Here is a 22,780-nt window from a genome sequence, read left to right as displayed (position 1 = left end):
TCCTTTGCGGCTCCTGCTGTATTTTGTGTTGGTGTTTACCTGTGTGTTACGGATATGCCAATGTCTCTTCGTACCATCTGAGGGGATCCCTGGGGGAAATCTGATGGGGAACAAATTAGATTTTTAAAAATAAATAAATAAATAAAAATAAAAAATTAAAAGTTAATGCCCACAGTTTGTGACCATTTTAGAAATCTAAAGTGAAATTTGCACATGAAAATCTCATTTCTAAGGGAACAACAAACAGCAAATCGCACCAAGGGAGCCCAAATACATGTGTATTTCCAAAAGAGATCGGTAACATGCCTCTAGCGCTCCTTCCCCTGCACCTGGGTCAGGCACCCAACACCCACTGAAATTTAACGGGAGTCGAGAACCTAATGCCCTTGGCCTTACGCCCCAGGGTCACTCATTATGGTAGCACACATGGGAATAGTTCACTCATTGCTACAGAGCCACAGGAGATGCTCTCTTCGTGGTATGGACCCAGCATAAGCTGTGGCTGGTTCCTCGCTCTCCATTTAATAAGGGCATGTGGATTTATAGATTTGTTTTTCCCTATTAATTTATTAACTAGTATTTCAGGATCATGGTTAGAGATGGGAAAAGTCCACCCAGCCTGCAAATGCAGCATCCCCTAAAGGAGGCCACATCAGACACTGCTAACAAACATTTGGATCTGTGGCGGACCGTTAAAGCAACAACAGGCTGGTGGAAAATGTTAAGGCAAGTCAGACATGAGGCTGAAAGGACTTCCTGTCCCTTTCAATACCATGGGCTAGATTTTGGGCAATGCTTACTCATGCTGAGGAGCACTTACTCACATGAGCAGCCTTACTGAGACTCCAACAGCAGTAAAGCTTACACAATTCTAGCCCCATTATTAGCAAGAAAATGTTACTTTAAAACAGATTTTGAAGGGGGAAAAAAACCCTGCAGGTTCTCAATTTTCAATCAACTTCAAATGTCTGCTTAGGAGGGCAGCTTTGATCTGGAAGGGGACCACCAAATAATGGTTTAACTACAACTAATACTGAGCTCTTATTTAGGCTTTTCATCAATAGATCACTAAGAACTTTACAGAGGAGGTTGGAATCATTATCCCCATTCTGCAGTTCAGGACACTGAGGCACAGAGGTGAAGTGCCTTGCCCAAGGTCACTCAGTTGGCCAGTGGCAGAGCTGGGAAAAGCCGCCAGGTCTCCCGAAGTCCCAGTCCAGCACTCTATCTAGTAGGCAATGCTGCCTCCAAATAAGGCTATATGTTAAATATTAACATACTGGAAAACCCGACACTATATAGTCATACAACACAGACAAGCCCCGGTCTGTGTGCACAGTTCCCACAAGCATCAGTCTCTCATGTGGTCCCTAGATGGCACCAGATCCTTTTTTTAATTAAGGCCTCACTGAAATGTTCCACTGTATGTCTAACACAGCTGGCAGCCATAAGCCTGGGTCCAGAGACTTGGGTTGCAGGGCTCACACTAGTGCTAGCGCTCTAAAAATATACAGCCCAAGCTCCAGCCACAACTCCAGAGCGCTGCAGACACAGCTGTTTTTAGAGTATTAGCCCACGTCTATTGTTCCAGGCTGGGAGGCTTGCTGCGGGCTGTGTCGACAGTCCAAGGCACCTACATTCTCCAACCTCACAGACAATGCTTGACTGATGTCAACAATTTTATAAAAAGCAGCAGCAGCTTGCGTGACTGATATGGCAATTATTTCCTGCGATAGCCTTGAAAACCCACACTGAATTAAGTGCAAGTATCTTTGGAGTCCACTGTATTAAATAATTGTGGGCCTGGTTGATCAAAGGACTGTACTGAACAAAGTAGCAGATAAGAATGGTCGTTTGGGACAATACATGTGAAGTGGATTTCCTGGGAAACATCTAAGGGGAGGTGAATGCAAATTCCTCCCCCCCACTCTCCAGGTTCTGCAAAAACCCAGTCTTTTGAAGCTATGCCCTGAGGAAGGGACCACTGTCTACTGATTACCTATCCCTGGAATCTGTAGACCAAAAAGCCAGGCTGCACAAAGGAAAGTGACCTGTGCATGGGGATGCCTGTTCTGAGCTAAAGCTGGTATGAACTTGTAACCACAGAAAAACCCCTTGGTGGGGACTGAAGCACTGATTTCTACCAGAGCTCTAGCTGGAGTTCGGGATGATTTCTGGTAAACTCATTAGCATGTGTGGTGGTTTTTTTATTGGTTTTCATGTTCTCTGTAATGCTTTCACCTTAAGAATAAAGGTTCTTGTTTAGAGAGAGCTGTGCGGTAGCTTGCAACTGGTGGCAATTACACTGTTTATAGTCTCTGGAGAGAGAGCAAAATGCAGACTCTGGCCTGTTTAGGCAGTCTGGCTTGCTGGAAATAACACAGCACAGGCAGGGAACTGGGCAGCATGGAAAACAACCCAGTCAGGAGGGAAAGAGGAGGGTCTCCGTCCAAGAGAGGTGATGGCTAGGAGCCTACAAGCGGGTGCCCTTTGTGGACAAATGACAGCTTGCATACAACAGACGTAATGAGATGGTCAACCAAAGCCTAGTGGTTTTGAACTAAAGGCTCGGAACTTTGGTTAGGACATATAAACTCACAGAAAATTCTTACTGAATGTAAGAGAAAGTGATCTTTCTATGGGTTTGGTTTTTTTTTAAATCCTACACAATTTAATAGAGAGTGAGGACCTTTAAACAGAATAGCTAAAAAGACCTAAAAAAAAAAAACCACAACTCATTTTCTGTTCCATTCCATAGGTTCTAAAGTAAAGTAATCTCTACACAATCCTATCAAAATAGCTACAGAACTCTACTGGTTTCTATAGGAGTTCTCCACGAGGGGGATGTTTACATTTCCAATCATTTCAGGTTCATTTATTTTTGGGAAAGTAACTACTAGGACTGTGTTTTAAACCAGCCATGCTTTTTAAATGCTTACCAGGCCATATATTGCACATGAAAATCTCTTTAGTTTTATTTTATTTTTTACAGGAAGACTAAAGAGTTTTAAAGGACAAGCGGTTTTCTAGGTTAGCTTCATGACGAAGGCAGCGGTTCATGAAACAGACCTGTATGGTCCGACCACTGCTGTCATGCCACAGCATGCCGCTGAACTGAACGGCGGGTTGGGACAGTAAGCACCCTGATAAAGGGCTGCAGCTTGATCCTGCAAGCTGCCGAGCGCTCGTCCTGATGCTGAAAAGCACCTCAGCGCATGCTCAATTTTAAGCATCTGACTAGTCCTATGGACTCCAATGGGACTATTCGTGTGCTTAAAGCTAAGCATGGGCCCAAGTGCTTTGCTGGTTCAGAGCCAGAGTGCTCTGCACCTTGCACAGCTGAGCCTTAAGTGAGGATTAAATTGGCTACTTACTCAGAAAGCCCCATGTTGCAAATAAAGGCATTGCATGATCCCTCAAGCCAAGGCTACATGAAATTTAAGAAACATTACACTAAGTAGAAGGATCGGGAAGGGTACGTGCGGATGCTGAATGGACAATTATGAAATTAGAGCTTTTAAATACCAACAGACGTTGACACCAGGAGTCAGGAATGACAGGGGAAATTTAAAAACAGAACACCTTCAACGCTGGTCCAAACCCTACAGTATCAGCGTTTCTTTTTGTTGCTCTATTCATCTGAAGAGCTCATGTTAACGAATAAGGACTGCGCCTGCAGCTCTCATGCAAGCAAAACGCCTGCTGATGTTAACCGCTCTACACCGAGGCCTTCCAAAAAGGTAGCATAAAAAGGGGACCATACTGGAGACACAAAGACAAGACGTTCTTTCCCCCACAGGCAAGGATGCGAAGACTGCCCCCCAAAAATCTGCTTCTTACCAAACCTGGAAGACAAAAAGAAAGAAAACCATTTTCAACACAAGTAATCACGTGACAGACGATCTAAACTCCTCCCTTAAATGCAAAGTCTTTATTACAACCTTTAAGACTCTATTTTCAAAATATGGCCTCTGTTTTTGGCACAGGCATCTTTGTACCAGCATACACAATATTTTGTACATTCTCTTGTGCGCGTGAATGATAACATTCACTGGACAGAGTGCAAGATCCCCTTACACATACATACCATGCATACGTGGATGTTAGTCACAGACCGGGATTGTCAAAGGAGCTTAAGGGAGTTAGGGACCCATATGATTTGGATGCCTAAATCCCTGAGGCTCTGTTGAAAATCCCAGCTGTAAATTCTATCATTTATGCATTCCATGCCAAAAACAGAAAGTGCACGGAGCTGTACAAAGGCATATGGAGGATGAAGGCGGCCTTTTTGGTCCATTACAGTCTCCGCAACAATGAAGTGCTACATTGGCCTCCAAACAGACTTTGGGCTCCCCTGAAGTCAATAGTTTTATCATTTACTTCAATGAGACCAGGATTTCACCGCTAGATTTAAAGCAAAGCTGTAGCTGGCTACAGATCTTTTCAATTCAAGGAAATACCTCTCACCCATTGCTAAACAAACAAAAATCAACCTGCATACTTGCTGTCGTTAGAGGCCCCAACAGCGTGTGGGGGTCAATACACACTTCATTTGCACTTGCATATAAAAGCTACGCAGAGTTTATCACATGGTCACACGTGGTTTTGTACTGAACTCTTTCATATGCACCAGTAACCATAACTAACAAAACTAACTTTCCTTCCCTCCCTTTATATAAGAGGATGCAACTTCCTTACTGACCTCTATAGCAGCTCATAGCCAACTCCTTCGTAAAAGCCTTCAGTAAAGCCAGGTCCCAGCTGGACAATAGGTCTCAGCTCTGAACTCCTTCAAAGGGATGGAGCGTTTAGCTAAGTGGTACTGGTTTGGTGCCAGCTGCAAAGTTTGGTTCCTGATCCAAGCGTCCCCAAAAGTCAGGGGGGCGTTCAGACTTTGTGGGGCAGTTGTTTCATGCTCATTTGCATAAATAAGCAAATGCTGCATTAACAGAACACCTTTCATCCCAAAATATCTACAAAGCATATCACAAGTCCTAAACGGATTAAAAAAAAAAAAAAAAAAAAAAAAAAGATCTGTGTATAGTTGTGTGTCACTGAGATGCAGCTGTTTAAAAGCCACAGCAACACTTAAAACACAATTTCGGACAAGGAGTGGAAGACACAATAGCCAGCTAAACTGTGTACATAGTTGCTGTATATGGAATTTGGCAGAGATGTTCTTGCATAAAAAAAAAAAAAGAAAGAGTGTTGATATCCTCAGTAACAGCAAGTAATCCAAACCCCTATATGACGTGTGATCTGAAAGACATCATAGCTACAAAAGCCAATTAACGTTGTACTAGGGCATCCATCAATATGGATTCTGCACCACAACCAAACATCACCTTATGCAAAATCTGGATCCACACCAGAACTGATGTTGATCCAACCCAGCTTAGTTTGAGAGCGGATGAGACAGCTGTACACGGTGTTGTGGCTTGGGCCTACTGTACTGTTAACCTCATGCACGGGATGGAGAGCATTAGTGTAAGACGGGTTTCAGAGTAGCAGCCGTGTTAGTCTGTATTCGCAAAAAGAAAAGGAGTACTTGTGGCACCTTCGAGACTAACCAATTTATTTGAGCATAAGCTTTCGTGAGCATCTGATGAAGTGAGCTGTAGCTCACGAAAGCTTATGCTCAAATAAATTGGTTAGTCTCGAAGCTGCCGCTCGTACTCCTTTTCTTACTAGTGTAAGAGTTGCACAGCGTTTGTATCAAGCATATGTCAATTTCATCAGCGAGACTTCTTTAGAACATATGGTCTGTTTCACTTTATAACAGGTCTGGGTAATCTCCAAGACAAGACTTCCTGGTTACATTGGGATTGGAGATATGGGAATTGGAATGATGCATGCAGCCAAAGAAAGAAAGGAAGAGCCCCATGTGTAAAACACAGCCCCCACCCCTCCACTAGAAGAGGATGGAAACTCCAGTGCTTACTTTAGAGGAGGAACTTCATCTATCCTGTTGCCCAGCTGTGATTCATGGGACTTGCTTCTTGTGAGCGTTGGAAAGTTTGGTAGCAGCTGAAAGACCTTCCGGCAAGGCGGAGGCGGAGTCCGTGGAGGTTTCAATTTGTGCCGCCTCTTTAACTGAGGTGTCGTCGGCGGTGTGATGGTGATGGTGTGAGGAGTCCTAAATACTACTCGACCACTGTGGGTGGGGAAGGCTAACGGTTCCAGGAAGTGGTCTGAATAGCTAGAAGGTCCTTGGCTCGAGGCAAGAGAATCCGAAGAAGGTAGAGCAGACACGGACACAGAGCGCACCTGCTGGCTGTTGCCCTTTGAAAGATGCAGTACGCCATGAGTCCACGTGGGTCCTGGCAGACAGGAGGGTTCTGCAGGGTGTGCAGAGCTGCTCTCTCGGCGCGCATCAGAAGGATTCCACAACAGATCTTCTTTTAACTCCCCACCTGTTCACCAACAGTATCAGTGTTAGCAATGGACAGAAAACCAGCACAGTGCGGCTTAAGGACAACAGGTGGTTTTTCCCTTGGCATCTGGCCAGGCCATTGTTTCAACTCCTCAGAGTCTTAAACCACCAGCTAAAATTTCCTTCAAATGACTGCAACAGAAACCGTTCCCTTTTCCTGATTGTAGCCATGAGCTTCAAAACCTAAATAAACCTCCTTCCTCCGATAGGGTGTGTGACTGGCTTGGGGCTAGATGTATAAAGGTATTTAGGTACCCAAGATGCAGAGAGGCGCCTGGTGGGATTTAAAGAAGTGCTTACCTGCCTTAGGTTCCTAACTGCCAGAGACTTTTCATGGGAGGTAAGCCAGTTAGGTGTCCAACTCGCATTGAAAGTCTATGGCAATTAGACACCTAATTCACTTAAAAAGAAGAGAAGGACTTGGGGCACCTTAGAGACTAACAAATCTATCTGAGCATAAGCTTTCGTGAGCTACAGCTCACTTCATCGGAAAATACTTGATAACCTAAAAACGGAAAGATTAATTCACTTAGGCAACTTCTGTAACGTTCACTAGGCACCTATCTGCATCTTTACATGCCTTAATAAAGCTGGCCTTATGACAATAGAGAGAGACAGAAATGTGCATTAATGGGGTGAGTCCATCAAGAATACAACTTCCCACCCCCATCTATGGCTGGAAAAAAAAAAAGTTGCAAACCACAAAAATTGTATTCAAAACGTCTCCGCCTCTCACTTGTCCCCATACATCACCAGTGCTTAGCCACTGTCTGTAGCTTACCCCACACCAGACACCTGGGAGTATCAAGACACAGCTGCCTCTGTCAGAGAGGTAGCACTCATCCTCAAATTCCAGCATTTACACCCAATCTAGTACTTTCGTTTCATCAGTGTTACATAACCTGCTGGTTTATGCTGGGTGGGGGAAGTGAACCTGTCCAGCTTCCCCTGCAGTATGATCCTGGAAGGAGTAGCGCTCCCTTCCCTAGTGCCTCACATCCAAAGACCTCCATTAAATTCCAGCACACCCTTATGAGGCAGGCAAGTATTCACCACTCACAGCCTCATCTGATGGATAAGACCACTGTTCCCTCTAAGCTGTGTGCGTGTGCGCGCGCACACACAGATCCTAAACCTCGCACACACGGCGGAACACCGCACGCACAAAAATTTGCACAGAAGCACAAGCGTTTGCACCAAAGAAATTTTTTGTGCACACGGCCTGTCAAGAATTAGAAGGAACATTGGATAAGACCCGCATCCATCTAAACACTTACGCACAGGCTTAACTTTATGCACGTGAGACATCCCACTGAAGTCAACGGGACAACAACTCACACACCTTAAGCATGTGCTGAACTTCAATGACTTAGAATCATAGAATATCAGGGTTGGAAGGGACCTCAGGAGGTTATCTAGTCCAACCCCCTGCTCAAAAGCAGGACCAATCCCCAATTTTTGCCCCAGATCCCTAAATGGCCCCCTCAAGGATTGAGCTCGCAACCCTGGGTTTAGCAGGCCAATGCTCAAACCACTGAGCTATCCCTCCCCCCTTAATGATGGATGGATGGATCGGGGCCAAAGACATTAAGCATCTTGGCTTAAGTAACACTAGCCAGTCAGTGGAAGAACTGGGAACAGAAATGAAGAGTCCCGGCTCTTTGTCTTCTGCTTTAACAGCTACATCTCATACCAAATGGTAACATAATAATTAGAACTTTGGGTCAGATGCCATTGCTTACAGGAAATAGTAACACGTGTCCTGAGCTAGAGGCGATGGCTGGTTTGCCACTGTATGGATGGAAAATACTTGACAACCTAAAGACGGAAAGATTAGAAGAAGGAAAAAAAAAAAAAGAAAAGAAAAGGAAACGAAGTCAAGTTCTCTGCTAACTTTTCAGTTTGCAGGTCCTTAGATTTGCCAGAGGTACGAACTGTCAGATTACCAACAGGAAATGACACCTTCCAATGACAGAGCAGTAACTGCTACAAAGAAAGATCTGACGCAGATAAGGATGGTTTGCTGCAAGTAACACTCCCAGGTTTCCATAAACCTACAGCATCCTGTACCTTTAAGAGCAGCACTTTTCTAGGAAGGGGCTTTGAAAAAAAAAAAAAAAAAAAAAAAAAAAAAAACAGTTCACCAGCTGTAGCTCACGAAAGCTTATGCTCAAATAAATTGGTTAGTCTCTAAGGTGCCACAAGTCCTCCTGTTCTTTTCACTAGCTCTGAGTGACTTGAAACCAGATCCAATCAGTTTGCGGAAAGATGCTTATTTCACATTCCCCCCTCCACCCCTCTTACAATCTGAAAGACATGCTAGGTTTTTTTCTGGCTACTGCACCATCAGCAATACAGATCTGTAATTGCAACTCTGCTAATGAGTCTGTTGTTAATCAGTGAGATAGCTTAGGGTGACGAGACAGCAAGTGTGAAAAATCGGGATACTTTTTTTTTGAGGGGGTGTGGGGGGGTATAGTTGCATATATAAGTAGGGCCCTACCAAATTCACATCCATGAAAAACGCATCATGGACCATGACATCTGGTCCCCCACCATGAAATCTGGTCCTTTGTGTGCTTTTACCCCTATACTAGACAGATTTCACAGGGGAGACCAGCGTTTCTCAAAACTGGGGGGTTCTGACCCAAAAGAGAGTTGCAGGGGGTCACAAGGTTATTGGGAGGGGAGGGGTCATGGTATAGCCACCCTTACTTCTGCACTGACTTCAGAGCTGGGCAGCTGGAGAGCGGCAGCTGTTGACTGGACACCCAGCTGCCAGCAGCCGCACAGAAGTAAGGGTAGCAGTATCGCAACCCGCCCCTACAATAACCTTGCAGCCTCCCCCCCCCGCCAACTCCTGTTGAATCAGGACCCTACAATTACAACACTGTGAAATTTCAGATTCAAATAGCTGAAATCATGACATTTATGATTTTTTAAATCCTATGACCAGGAAAGTGACCAACAAGGAACTGTGAATTTGGTAGGGCCATATCTATAAGCAAAGCCCATAACATCAGGACATCTGGTCACCCTACTCCAGCTCCAAATGCCAAAGCAGTGCATTGGCACTACAGTTTTAAACAGAAGTCAATTTTTTAGCACAGTCAGCAAACTGGACTCTGAGCAGGTCTACTGAGTTAGAAGGGGCCGTTTATAGAGTCCTTTCCAGAACCGAATGCACCTCGAGAGCCATTTCCTGTCCTCCGATGGGTACGCAGCTCTTGATAATTTCAATCACATGAACCCCATGTGCATCCAAGGGCAAACTTGGCCCTTAAATGTTGCTGGCAGAATAAGCCCAAGAGATTCCCCAGAAGATTTTTAGACTAAGCAAAAGTGAAGCAAGATGGAGTTGGGGGGGGCGGGGATGACTGTCTAATTAGCCACTAATCCCATCAAACAGCAAAGAAAACTATACCTGATTCGGTCACCTTCCTTAAGCAGGTGAGAGCCCCATTGAGTCTGGAACATTCCTCATCACTGGCCCCACATTTCTTCATGGTTTCTTTCACCTTGGACTCATTCATATCCAGTAAGACATCTAGGGTTAGCTCCTCTGGGATTCTCTGCAATGAAAAGAGGAAGAGAAAAAATGACCATTCTTTATTTGTTCCGGAGCATTTCCGGTAGAGCTGCCACCTTGTTGTCTAGGATCTGACTCATGATTCACTCATTTCAGCTGTGACTCTCTCTCAAGGATCCCTGGGTCAGTCATGACTGCACAGCATACTTCAGTCAACCGTGCCTAACAGCTGCTCCCCCAAGCTTGTCTGAAAGCCTCTCTCGCTAAGCTGTGAGTAGGCAGATGTATGGTGCATCATCAGCCTGTTACACTCACTCTCCCGTTAGTAACGAAGGCTTGTTGTGCCAGAATTAGAGCTACTCAGAAAGCAGGTTTCCCCCGCTGTGGAAAAATTTAACGAACAAACAAATCATTGTCAAATTTTCAGAGGAAGTTTCATTTTTCAGTCAAAAAAGCCCAAAAGCGTGGAAAGTGAAGAAGGAGGGGGAAAAAAGTTTGCAGCTGGAAGTTTTCTGATGAAAAAAAATTCGGCAAAAAATAGAGGAAAGCAGACATTAAACACACACACACACACACGACAAAACTCCAGTTTTTCCTTTTCAAAATAAGTTCCAGTGGATAATTTTCAACTAGCCCTAGCCACAATCTTTCCGAGGAACATATTTGTGCCGCACTTTACACACAGAACAACCCACTGAAACCAAAAAATATGGGAAAAGGCTCAAAAGAGGTAGACACAAAAGATATAGCAGGCTAGGAAGCTTGAAGTGATTTGGTATTTCCTGAACATAAGTCAAGTTCTGTTTTTACAACACCCCTCGGTTTCCAACACAGACTTACAAACAGGGCCGTCCTTAGGCATACGCAGCACACTCGGCCGTGTAGGGCACCCTAAAATTTGGGGCACTCCTGAGTCTTAGTGTCCACTCTCCTGCCTCTTCAGATCCCTGTTCTAACCCTTCCTGCAGGCTCCCGCAGCTAGCTGCTGCAGCCTGGTGAGTCTTCCTCCAGAGGGGATCTAGTAACTTAAAAGTGAAAAAGCCTTCCAGCCTGCCAGACCTATTAGCACAACACTGAAACTGTTAAAGAGCCATTCAAGTGGTAATGAAGCCATTTAATAGGCATTTGCCAACCCCAGATATATACTGTCAGTTTCTGAATTCACTGACAAAAACAGTTGTGCATTACTGTAATATTTACTCAGAACATGTTAATCTACAACAGGACCTTACTTTAAAATTTGCTTTAAAAATATTTCATTAGTGTGCTGCTGAAGATGATAAAAATCTATGCAAGGATTTTTTTTTTAGAGATGTGACTTTAAGATTTAAAAGCCCCCACTTCTTCAGATGCATGGAGTGAAAATTACAGACACAGGCATAGATATACTGACACGTGAAGAGAAGGGAGCTACCTTACAAGTGGAGAACCAAACTCCCTTCTTGTCACATGTCAGTATATCTATCCCTGTGTCTGTAATTTTCACTCCATGCATCTGTAGAAGTGGGTTTTTTACTCACAAAAGCTTATGCCCAAATAAATCTGTTTTCTTTAAGGTGCCACCGGACTCCTCATTGTTTTTTCAAATGCCTTTTGCTTCATTTGGGTCCATGGATTTGGCTGGAAAGGGGTGAGCAGAGTGGGGGAGGGAAGAGGTGGGAGACAGTGGGGAGAGGGCAGGGCCTGGGCGGAGTGGGGCGTGGGGCCACAGGCAGAAGAGATGGGCAGGGGAGCTAGCCTACCCAAGCGGCAGCTTCACCCACTGCCCATGACAGCAGGTAAGGGCGGGCTGGCTCCAGCACACCCTGCAGCCTCCTTAGGCAGGGGCCGTATTCACAGAGCTGAATGCGCTGGCACCGCACATTCTGCATGAGGGAGAGGGTACGGTGGTCTCTGCAGGGAACTGTGACTCTCTGCCGCAGTGAGGCGGGCCGGGAGGCTCGGTATCCTTTGCTGCCTCGCCCCTCCGTCCCCGGGCTACGAGCCCGCACTGCCATCGAGCATAGGGGCACCAGTTTAATAATACCACGTAGGGTCCCATAAATCCTACGGACAGCCCTGCTTACAAACAATAGAAGGATAATAAGGAGTACAAGTTATGGGATAACGGGCTGAGATATACAAGAATTCCCCTGAAACTTTTGCTCACAACAATCACGGTTACCAACCCTCGTGATTTTACCACAAGTCTTGCGACATGTCGTTCTTTTTCTTAAAGGCCTCGCAGTTCCTGGAGCCATAGGATTACAGGACAATTACAACTTTGATTTAAAGAAAAAAAGAAAAGAAAAAGTTTCACACCCTCATTTGTGAGGAAAATAGCTTGAAAACATGAGTCCTAAAGGCTCAAAAACTAAGCCAAAAACGGTGTAAGAACCAGAAATGTACAAAGTTTTTTAAAGCTTATTTTTTTTAAATGCAGTCTCATCATGTGCCTGATGGATGATTTTTCAATGCTTGGGGTTGGCAGGACTGCAAACTGAGACCCAAACAAACATCTGAGGTTTGTGTTAAATTCTCTTTGCGCCCTACCCCCAAGACACAAGAGCCATTCTGTACTTCCAGTTTAAATCATATTTACATTAGATTAAAGGGAAACTAATGAATCAAGAAAGGACTAAAGTAAGGTCTCTAAGAAAAACACAGTGACATTCTTCTGTAACATGCTGGGTCTGAGCAGAATGCAAAACTGCAGCTGCCTCAAGCCGATGCCTGGGAATTTAAAGGCACAGTACAGAATAAAAAGAGCTGGTTTTCTTGAATGATTTTTGGTCAGATCGAAGGTAGGAGGCACCAAGACCGTAAGCAAAAAACAATGAGAATGTATGCGCTTGGGGAATTTGTAGCCAGACACTACAGATGCCACCAGTGCACACAAATATATTGTAAAATTATTATTAGCTACCCTTAAAAATGCCACAAGCTGCACCACTTCAGTGTAGACATTTACTACGCTGAGAAGAGGGGTTCTCCCATTGGCGTAGGTAACTCACCTCTCTGAGAGGCATTCTTCCATCGACCTAGCACGCTCTACACTGGGACTTAGGTGAGCATAGCTAACTCTCTCTGGGGTGTGGATTTTTGATCTAAAATGAAACCATGACATGCTGTGGGGCAGTCTTCCATCCGACAATGGGTTCAAAGCTTAGGGAATCACAAGAACTGTGGGAGAAGAGAAGAAGAGGAGAGGAAAACGTGGAGGAGAATTCCAAGATGTCAAAATTTCAAAGGAAATGCAAACACATCGGCTTTGCTAATATTTTACTCTCAGGAACTCGTATGTCACAAGTGTTACAATACACAGATCTGCTGCTTTTTAGGAAAGATCACACACCAACAGATCATCTGAAAACAGGAACAACATGGGGCCAAAGTCTGCTGGTCTTTGGCACAATTCCCATGGAAGCCTACGGCGTTCTGCAGGCATACGGCCAGCACAATTGGCTGGCAGAATCTAAGCCCACACCTACCATAGTAGATTCATTACTTCCCCGGGCACATCCAAACTCCCAGTCCAATACACCCCCTAGATGTTCAGAGATGCATCTCTGCCCAGAATGTATGCAAGGGTCAGCTTTACAATATAGGTAGTTATCTTCAGACGATGAAAGAAACCCTGTAATGGGCAATCATGCCATAATCTGACACTTGGGGAAAGTTTCCTCCTAACCCTTACCAGTTAGTGGTTGACTTTCTATAGAGTCCACGGCCAGAAAGGACCATTATGATTATCTGCTCTCACCTCCTATATAGCACAGGCCACAGAACTTCCCCCAAAATAATTCCTAGAGCAGATCTTTTGGAAAAAAACCATCCCATCTCGATTTCAAAATGGCTAGTGATGGAGAATCCACCACAATCTTTGGTAAATTGTTCCAATGGTTAATTACTCTCACTGTTAAAAATGTACACCTTATTTCCAGTCTGAATTTGTCTAGCCATTTTTTTTATTTTATTTTGCCCTGAAACACGAGGGCTTATGTCCCTTATAATTTTCTATCGCTTCTAATGCGAGTTTAGATATTCTCATTATGTGTGTAATTAAAGCGATAGGGACTGCATTCACATCACTTTAAAAAAAAAAAAAAAAAAAAAAAGATGGAGACAATCAATTAATTACTTTTCAGGCAGGAAAGCAACCTAAATTACCTAGCTACTCCTCTTGGCAATCCTGTCATTCCAGATCAGAGTGCAAGTCAAAGTCATTGTGCGCACACTGCCCCGTGCTGTTCCAAGCATGATGCAAAGGTAATCAGTAATCTATTACTGATTTTAATTTCTAATAGCTGAAATATGTAACAGATTACATTTGCCCTGAGAAAGCGAAGCATCTCAGTCTCCGCTGACTCCATTAACCTCGGGTTTAAAACTGCAACTACAAATGGAGGTGTGCTGTGGTGTGATGGTTGGAGCACTGGGCTGGGAGTCAGGGGCCCTGGTTTCTCATCCAGGGCTCTGCCATAGAGTGTGTGCGCCTTTGGACAAGTGCCTTAGTTAACCCATCTGGCAAGCAGCAATAAGAAGGGACTTCCGATCTTTATCACACACTCTGGAATGAACAGATAAAAAGAGCAGGGATACTTCATGATCAGGTCCGTGGACTGAATATGGGTCTCAGTTACACCTGTATAAATGAGGAACAACTTTACTGAAGCGATTCTGTATTTGCACCAGTGCAAAATGAGAGCAGAGTCTGGCACTGCGTGCATACAGAGAAGTGGGATAGGAGAAGGGATGTGGGTATGCCTTCTTTTCTAGACGAGGGATGGTAGATTTTACACTATTATCCCTGGATGAGAGTGCAGTGGCAAGAAAGGTAGGCTGTACTCCAGAGCAATGAGGAAGTGAAGTCTCTGTCACAGAGACAGGTACACCGGGAGTTTGGTTTAATGATGGAACATATGGCTGCACAAATAGGAGCAGAAGATAGGAAGAGGCACGCTGGCATAAACGAATGCTGAATACTACCTCAGGCTGCAAGCCACACACAGAGGGAAGAGTCACAGCGCGTTCTGGAATTCTGTTCGGCACCAGACGCTCACACATCCTTGCCTGTGAGAACTGTACCTCCAGCCACCAGCGCTCTGGTAGGAGCTGCTAAAGCTGGCACAGCAGATTACAGGTTCACCCATCTGTTATGTGTCGCACTGAAAAGCTGTACACACACCCCCACGCACATTTTTGCTCTTCCCACATTGTCTGGTGGCGGACCAGAAGTCCAGTATACTCTCGCTCGGTGGCTGGCTCACAGCCTTAGCCAAGAGCAGACTTCTTTTAGCGAAGGGTTAGTAACTAAAAGCAATTGGGACCCTGATCCTGCAAGGTGCAGTACGCTGCCCAAGGTGCTGAGCACCCTCAACTCCCACTCCAGGCTTGTGGGGCTGGGCCTTATAAGCACTAAAGCCAGGGTCTCCAGAAGAGCTCAGGACCCACAGTTGAGGCTGAGTTTGCAAGACAGCTTGGCTACCACTTACTAAATAAGGGCCAGAGGATCAGAAGCGATCAGCAGATTGGGTGCCGAGCTCGTCTGAAGATCTGGCCATCCACGCCAGAGGGGAGCTGCTTGGAGCTAAGTGCTTTTGACAACCTGGCCCTGTGAATATACACAACGCTGGGACTGCAGCAAGACGGCACAAACCACTCGGAACACCTCGCCCCACGCACAGCTCTGAAGCACAATTGGGCAAGTGAGTTACTAGGCAGGGAGCGGCATTATGCTGGTCTCTGAGGAGGCACCAGACAAATCACCGCAGGAAGCTGGACACTTGCTGAGCCAATGGTCGGATTTGCTGCAGCCTTTCTGATGAATCCCTGTTTCATAAACAAACCTCAGCTACTCTCAGATGTTTACACATGCTGCCTTTCCACAATCCCTCAGTTTCCCCCACTTTGGGTTTGAGAGGCATCCAAAGACATTTTCCTCCTCCTGTGGGAGGAGGCTTTGAAGGTTCAGCAGAGAACTCAGTGTCCAGACTACATGGCTGCTGAATCTTGGATGCTGATTTTTAATCTCTGTTGTGAAAACACCAGTACTTTGCACTGGTTTGAGTCTGTTACAGCACCAGGAGCCACTTGAGAGTGTGTGTTGTTTGGGAGCTGCCAGAGAGGCCAGATATGGGGAGTTTATTTCCTACGCTTCAGCTGGTGAGTTAAGAGGCAGCAAAATGAACTAAAAAAAAATTATAATCACAGATGTCAGAGGTGGGAGACACCTGTTTAGTCAGCTAGACCCTGCCAGTCCAGGCTAGCTCCTGATGCAGTTGGAGCGCTGCCAATCACCGCCAAATGACAACATGCTCTCAGCAAAGGTTCCTCAGAGTTGGCAAACTTTTAAGGGAGGTTGGCAAGGATTTGAGGAGAAGGTACAAACGCTACCCACTTCTTCGCTAGCTCACAGGACACTCATGTGCGGCTCTTGCTCTCAGAAATGAGCAGACCCCATAACTTGGTGCTTGCTCTTCTCCCTCTTTTGAGCAGGATCACGGCTGGGTCAGACAACGCTGCCAACCCTCTATCTGCACCCCACGGGAGCGGGCTGAAATGATACTGGGGTATTTATTATTAATGCTCCAGTCCCTGCTGGGGGTGGGGATGTGCATACTGCTTAGTAAAGACAGGCCTCGTCGACACAGGTTTTGTACTGGTAAAAAGGCAGAAATAAAAATAAAACCATTAAAATGGCATCAACACCCTCAATCCACAAACAAACCTAGTTAAACTGGTAACTAAATTAATACTTGCCTCTTATCTAGTGCTTTTCTTCAGTAGATCTCAAAGCACTTTACAAAGGAGTCCCCTTTTATTTATATATATATATATATATATATATATATATATATATATATATATATATATATATATATATGGAAACTGAGGCACAGAGCCTGGGCAGGGAAGAGATGACTTGCCCAAGGTCACCCAGCAGGCCAGTGGCAGAGCCAGATCTGCTGAGTCGCTGTCCTGTGCTCCACTGAGTAGGCCAAGCCCTACCTTGGATGCAGTCATACCCACATAAAGGCACCCTGTACGAGTATCACATTTCCCCTTCTCATACCCGACAAACTATACCAGTCTAAAGGACCTTATTACCGACATAACTGCATTCACACTAGGGAACTGCGTGGCTTCAACTGTATCAGCCCAGTAAAAGCAGTACAACTTTCTATCAGAGACAAGGGCTAAGCCCCAAACCCTACTATGAGCAGGTATCTGGAATGGCATCCTGACTGGGTTCCCGACAGACTACAAACAGAGCAGAGAGAGAGTCAGAGCAGCCAGGGGACAGCTCATCTCCACAGGATAGCCAGCATGAGCTCCTAATACCGCATCTGAGGAAGGCTGGCACTTGCCAACGTTTGATGAGTGGGTATAGTACCGTGCAGCAGCATCTGTCCCAGTGGCGACCACACCCAAACCCCGTTTCATCTGCACGGAAAACTGGGAGCACCTGTAGATTCAGGTGCTGAGCTTGCTCCCCTTGAAAGTGCTGGCCAAATGCCAGGGTGGAATTTTATCTCAAGTCTCGTGTGATCTGCTGTGGTTCTTCTAGCCCCAGCTCCCAGTGCAACGCGCTTCCCTTTCTGGCCCTCGTGACTGCAGAGAAAAAGCCTAAAAACATGACCTCGGTGCACCCCTAAAGGTCCAGAAACCGGAAGGCTGGTACCAAAACCTCCAAATGTTATTGATTTTAAAAAATCGTGAGAGTGTCAAGCAAATCTCACGATCTTGGGGCTGGCTGTACTAACAGTCTCACTGGCTGCAGCAGCAGCTGGCGCCGTCATCAGCCCCGTATTTTGTCCAGCAGATGGCAAGGTCCTGAAGACTTTAAAAGCCTCCTCTTCCGCCATGAGGCTATGGAGCGAGGAGCAAATAGCGAGAAAGTCTTCAGGGCTGACGCTGCCTTCACGGTGCATTTGGCAGCTGGCACAGCAGGCTGGGCTTCTACCTGCAGATGTGCGCTGTGACACCACGGACCTGGGACCCAAAGCAGCTGCCTCGCCAAACCCGTAAGTGACGTCCGATGCCGCCCTTCTCCTGCCCCAAGGAGTTTAATTTTAGAGAGGGATAGAATGGCAAGTTGTAGGGAAGTATAAGCCCAGAAAAGGAGATTATATTTAAACAATCCCAATGACCTTGAGTAGGGAAAGCTCAGACAGGCTTCCAGAACCTGCTGCCAGTCCCCAGGACACGCGACAAAAGAAACTAAGCCTCAGAAGGGGGAAAAAAAAATAAAATAAAATAAGAGGCTTTCTTTAAACAGCCACTCATGTGCTGCACATATGTGGTGGCTTAATATAAAACTGGTCAACCTGATCCCTGCAAGATTGGCCTGACGCAATTTCTCTCCGTTGGCCCCCTGGCCAATGCGATAATCATGCCGGTCACCAGTTCAAGTTGGCACTTTAAAAACAGGCTCAGTTGTTGTTGCGGCCGCTCCCGCTCAGCTGTTGAGTCTAGTAGAGCAGATTCTGAATGACACGCTTTGCAACCCGACATCTGGCTCACGAGTACACAACACTGGGACTGCCGCGGTTCCAATCCCGATCTTGCTAACCCTGATGGAACACCAACAGAGTTATTCCCGATTCATAGCAATTAAGGGAGAGGTAAAACAGCAATGGATTTAACTCTGCCTGCCTTGTTTTGGTCCGTTTTTGGACGGTGCCACTTTAAAAATGAAAAGAAACCCAGCTCAAACAAACACAGACATCACAGTCCAATCCTGAGAGGAGCTGGGCTCTTTCAACTCAGAGGGTGTTCATTGGCCTGAGCGTAGAGCCCCACCAGGCAAGGCATTTCCCTGAAATTCACCAATCTGCCTTGGAGGCACAGCTACAGACTCAGCAGAGACCTTCAAATCTAGGAGCAGGCTCTGGGTGACTGATTTAAGGAAAGCAGCAGCTGCCAGACACATTTGCTTTTCTGTCACCTTAAGACAGGCAAGCCGTCAATAGAGCCACTCACCCAGCCCTCTGGCTGTTGTGAAAGAATGAGTGTACCGCAGTTTGTCTCTATCAGGATACGAGAGCCTTAAAGAAGGCCCTACACCAATTGCACGGAGGTGCTAATTTTCTGCTCTCTACTTCAATAGAGTTCAAACGGCTTTCTTCTCATTTCTGTTGAAAAGGGCTGGCACAAGTGGCATGGGCTTGGTATTTATATAGGAAGAGTGGGGTATGGATGGACGAATGGGTGAACGATAGACAGGAAATGCTAACTAGCGAAGGGGGAGACACGACTGAAATCGCTGTTCTGAAGTAGCTAGGTCCCCTGGAGACAGGTTCAAACCCAAGCAGTGTTTACACAGTCCCTTCTTGCATGCAGCCTACTGCACAGGGCTCTTTCTGAGGAGAACCTGGGTTCTGATAGTGCCTCAATGGGTGCAGCACAGGAACCTAGACAGACCCTGCCCCCACTGGGAAAAACTCCCATTGGATTCAGAGCCAACAACCCCAAATACTCTGTGTGGATAAAGGAATCCCTTTTCTTGCAAGGAAAATTTTCCCCAGAGGACTTGGCCAAAATCTCACGTCCCTCCCCCGACCCCCTAAACACTGCCGCGCAGCAGGCAATGTGCTGGCTGGCATATGGGACCACAACAACATGACATGCTATAAACCCAAGAGCGTAGTTCTGTTTCAAATCAAAGCATGAGCACTCCCATACCTTAGAGAGGAGGGAGAGTGTGCTAGCCTATGACTCGGAAGAGCCAAATTCAATGCCCTGCTTTACCACAGACTTAAGGCTGTAAGAACGGCCACACTGGGTAAGACCAATGGTCCATCTGGCCCAGGATTCTGTCTTCCAATAGTGGCCAGTGCCAGATGGTTCAGAGGGAATGAACAGAACAGGGGAGTTATCAAGAGATCCATTCCGCGTTGTCCAGTCCCAGTTTCTGGTAGTTGAAGGTTTAGGGACACCCAAAGCGTGGGGTTGCATCCTTGACCATCTTTGCTTATAGCCATTGATGAACCTACCCTCTGTGAACCTGTCTGAACTGAATAGTCCTGGCCTTTTTAATCTCCCCTCAAATGGAAGCTGTTCCATACCCCTAATCATTTTCATTGCCCTTCTGTGTACCTTTTCCATTTCTCATGTATCTTTTTTGAGGTGGGGGAGACCAGAATTGCACGCAGTATTCAAGAGGTGGGCATACCATAGATTTAAATAGTGGCATTATGATCGTTTCTGTTCCATTATCTATCCTTTTCCTAATGGTTCCTAACAGTTTCCTTTTTTGGACTGCCGCTGCACACTGAGCAGATGTTTTCAGAGCACTAGCCACGATGCCTTCAAGTTGTCTTTCTTGAGGGGCAACTTAGGGCAACTTTCTTGAGGGTTAATTTAGACCCCGTTATTTTGTATATAAATGTGCTTTACTTTGCATTTATCATCAACATTGAATTTCATCTGTCATTTTGTCACCCAATTTAGTGAGATCCCTTTGCAGTTAATTATCTTGAGTAATTTTGTATCGTCACACTTCCCGTGTAACCTTGAGCAAGCCTTAGTTTCTCTGTGCCTCACTTCCCAATCTGTACAACAGGGACAATAGCACTGCTCTACCTCACCAAGGTATTAGGAGGATAAATAAATGTATGGTTGTAGGGTGCACAGATACTACGGTAATTAAGGTCTACGCAAGACAGGCTGCTGGCAACCGTGAAGGCTTACTCATCGTTCTTGATTCAGCAGAAGAGATCTAAAAAACAAAAAAACCCAAACCATGAAACAAACCCTTCTTAGAACAATGAGAAGGACTTTTCTACAAAGCCCACCTTCATTCCAGACATACAGAGTGTGAACTCTACCGTGTACATGCTTGAAAATGAGCACTAATGAAAGAAAGGTTTACAAAAGGCAGTTCTGTCTTATTGTGTGACTAAGTGTTTCACAGCAAGCTATCCCCTGTTTGGCAGGGACACTGGCTGTCAGGACCAGGGGCCACCTACATGTTGGAAAAAAATGTCATGGATCCATATAGATGTTAGCAATGTTGGGATAGTTTTTGCAAAAATTCCCTAATGCAGATAAACCTATAGTAAATATATTACTGTGTCATACACACACACACACCCCTTCCTATGTACACATGCAACGTGTCTCCAACCCCAACCTGAAAACAGTTTCTTCTACCAGCTCTGCAAAAGTGACCTGACCTGTTCCTCACCCCCATATGGGTGCTGTCTTTACAAAGCTGGACATCTGTCAAGGCCCCAAATGCCCCTTCTTAATCAATACATTCCTGGAAGATAGCTGGCTAGGTGAAGAAGCAGATGCTCGATAGGAGAAAGCCCATTACATAAGGTGCTTAAAGTCCTGCTGGTGACTCTAAGTAAAAGCATGTGAGCGAGCGTGCTTTGAAGATTGTCTCAGTGAAATTAGCTTTTATTCTGCCTTGGCTGCTCCAGTGCCCAAAGAGAAAGGCAATAGAGGGACCTTAGAGTATTAGCTCTCTGGTCAGTTCACATAATAAACAAACAATATTCTAATAGTCATTCTAGAAGCCTCTCAAGCGATGTTCATAGATCACTCTGTAAACTGGATCTGCCCAGGTTTTGGTCTAGTGCAAACTCCCCTCCAGCTACTAAATCTTTTATACAGACAGACATTCTTGGTGCACAGAGGTGGAAAGCCCTTGCCCAAATTGCAAACTGAACTAGTAGAAGAGATGACCCTGTAGATAATAACCCTATGGACTTTAGGATTTGGGATGCCTGCAGCACTGCACAGTTGTGGTTCTCAGATTAAGTAGCATTGCAGTAGGGTGAGGAATGATGGGGAGGGAGTGGACATGGCCTCCTGTTGTACATGGGAGGAGTCACAGACAAGGAACCTGTGGGAAGCTTGCTGTTACCCCATTATATGTATATGGCATCCTACGAAGAAATCTCCAGATTCCTTGTGCTGTCACAGTCAAGATTGGGCCAGTCTCTCTTTGATCATGGTGATGCCCTGCCGTCCCACAGGATGCAGATGGGATCAATCAGCAGCCCTCTGTTTGGAAAAGCATGGGATTACTGAGTGGAGAGATGGTCTCATACCACTATTCACAACCTTTTGGAGAAGAGAGCTAGCGATGTGCCAAGGGAGGTCTCACCTGCTGACTGACTACAGCCTCTTGAGAACATCAGCCAGGTACATTGCTTATGAAGGAGCCTCGTTTAGGGTTAAAATTTGCCCAGTGCCTTGATGCCATAAGTGGCACTTGGGCCATGTGCCAGTGCTTGGTGCTGGACTGAATTTAACCCCTACCTTTTTGTGCAACCTTTTTGTGCTGTAAATAGAGGAGCTGCTTCATCTTCCCCACTGCAAAGCTAATGCTGAATGAAGGGAGCTGGGTGGAGAAGTCCACACTGCTAGGGTCTGTTCTTCCAAGGACTGCGTGGTGACCTTGTGAGGATGCTCCCGCCAAATGGCACAGTTGTCCTGACCTGTGGGGAACCCATGTGCTATGGAGTCCTGGAGAGAGGGCAGTAGTTCCCTCATGTTCCTCACAGCAATCCCCTGAGGCTACAGAGCTGGTGGCTCTCAAGGGAGTCCCATCCAGTTCTCCCCGATGGGTAGGATGGCAACTGTAATATGGCCTTGAAGTTGGAGACCGAACAGGAATACACCATTCAAATGAAAGGTCTTTATGGGGAGACTGAGAGCTCCAGGTGCTGCTTTTCCACTCCCAAGCTAAAAATACACTGCACAAAAAACTACAGTACCCCCAGACAGCTGGGCAGGGCAGTCAGTTACAAACTGGTCACAATCGGTCTGAACCACTCCACTCCCTGTAGCCTGACCTACACTCCAGGGAAGGGAATGCTGCA

At 45.8% G+C, this 22,780-nt stretch overlaps 1 protein-coding gene across 1 annotated transcript in view; it reads right to left on the bottom strand.

Annotated features, from left to right (window-relative positions):
* The window catches only part of KSR1 (kinase suppressor of ras 1), a 116,370-nt gene that overhangs the window by 30,996 nt on the left and 62,594 nt on the right, over positions 1 to 22,780 (bottom strand). The window contains exons 3-6 of the mRNA XM_074974965.1: positions 9,858 to 10,005; positions 5,942 to 6,413; positions 3,841 to 3,845; positions 40 to 100 (exon numbers count right to left, since the gene is read on the bottom strand). Coding sequence (XP_074831066.1) covers positions 40 to 100; positions 3,841 to 3,845; positions 5,942 to 6,413; positions 9,858 to 9,966 — 647 coding nt within the window. The 5' untranslated portion in view covers positions 9,967 to 10,005. The remainder of the gene's footprint in view (positions 1 to 39; positions 101 to 3,840; positions 3,846 to 5,941; positions 6,414 to 9,857; positions 10,006 to 22,780) is intronic.

The sequence above is a fragment of the Natator depressus genome, chromosome 17 (assembly GCF_965152275.1).
Source record: "Natator depressus isolate rNatDep1 chromosome 17, rNatDep2.hap1, whole genome shotgun sequence".
Classification (NCBI taxonomy): domain Eukaryota; kingdom Metazoa; phylum Chordata; order Testudines; family Cheloniidae; genus Natator; species Natator depressus.
Note: the sequence above shows the minus strand (reverse complement) of the source record. Positions and strands in the feature narration are given on the sequence as shown.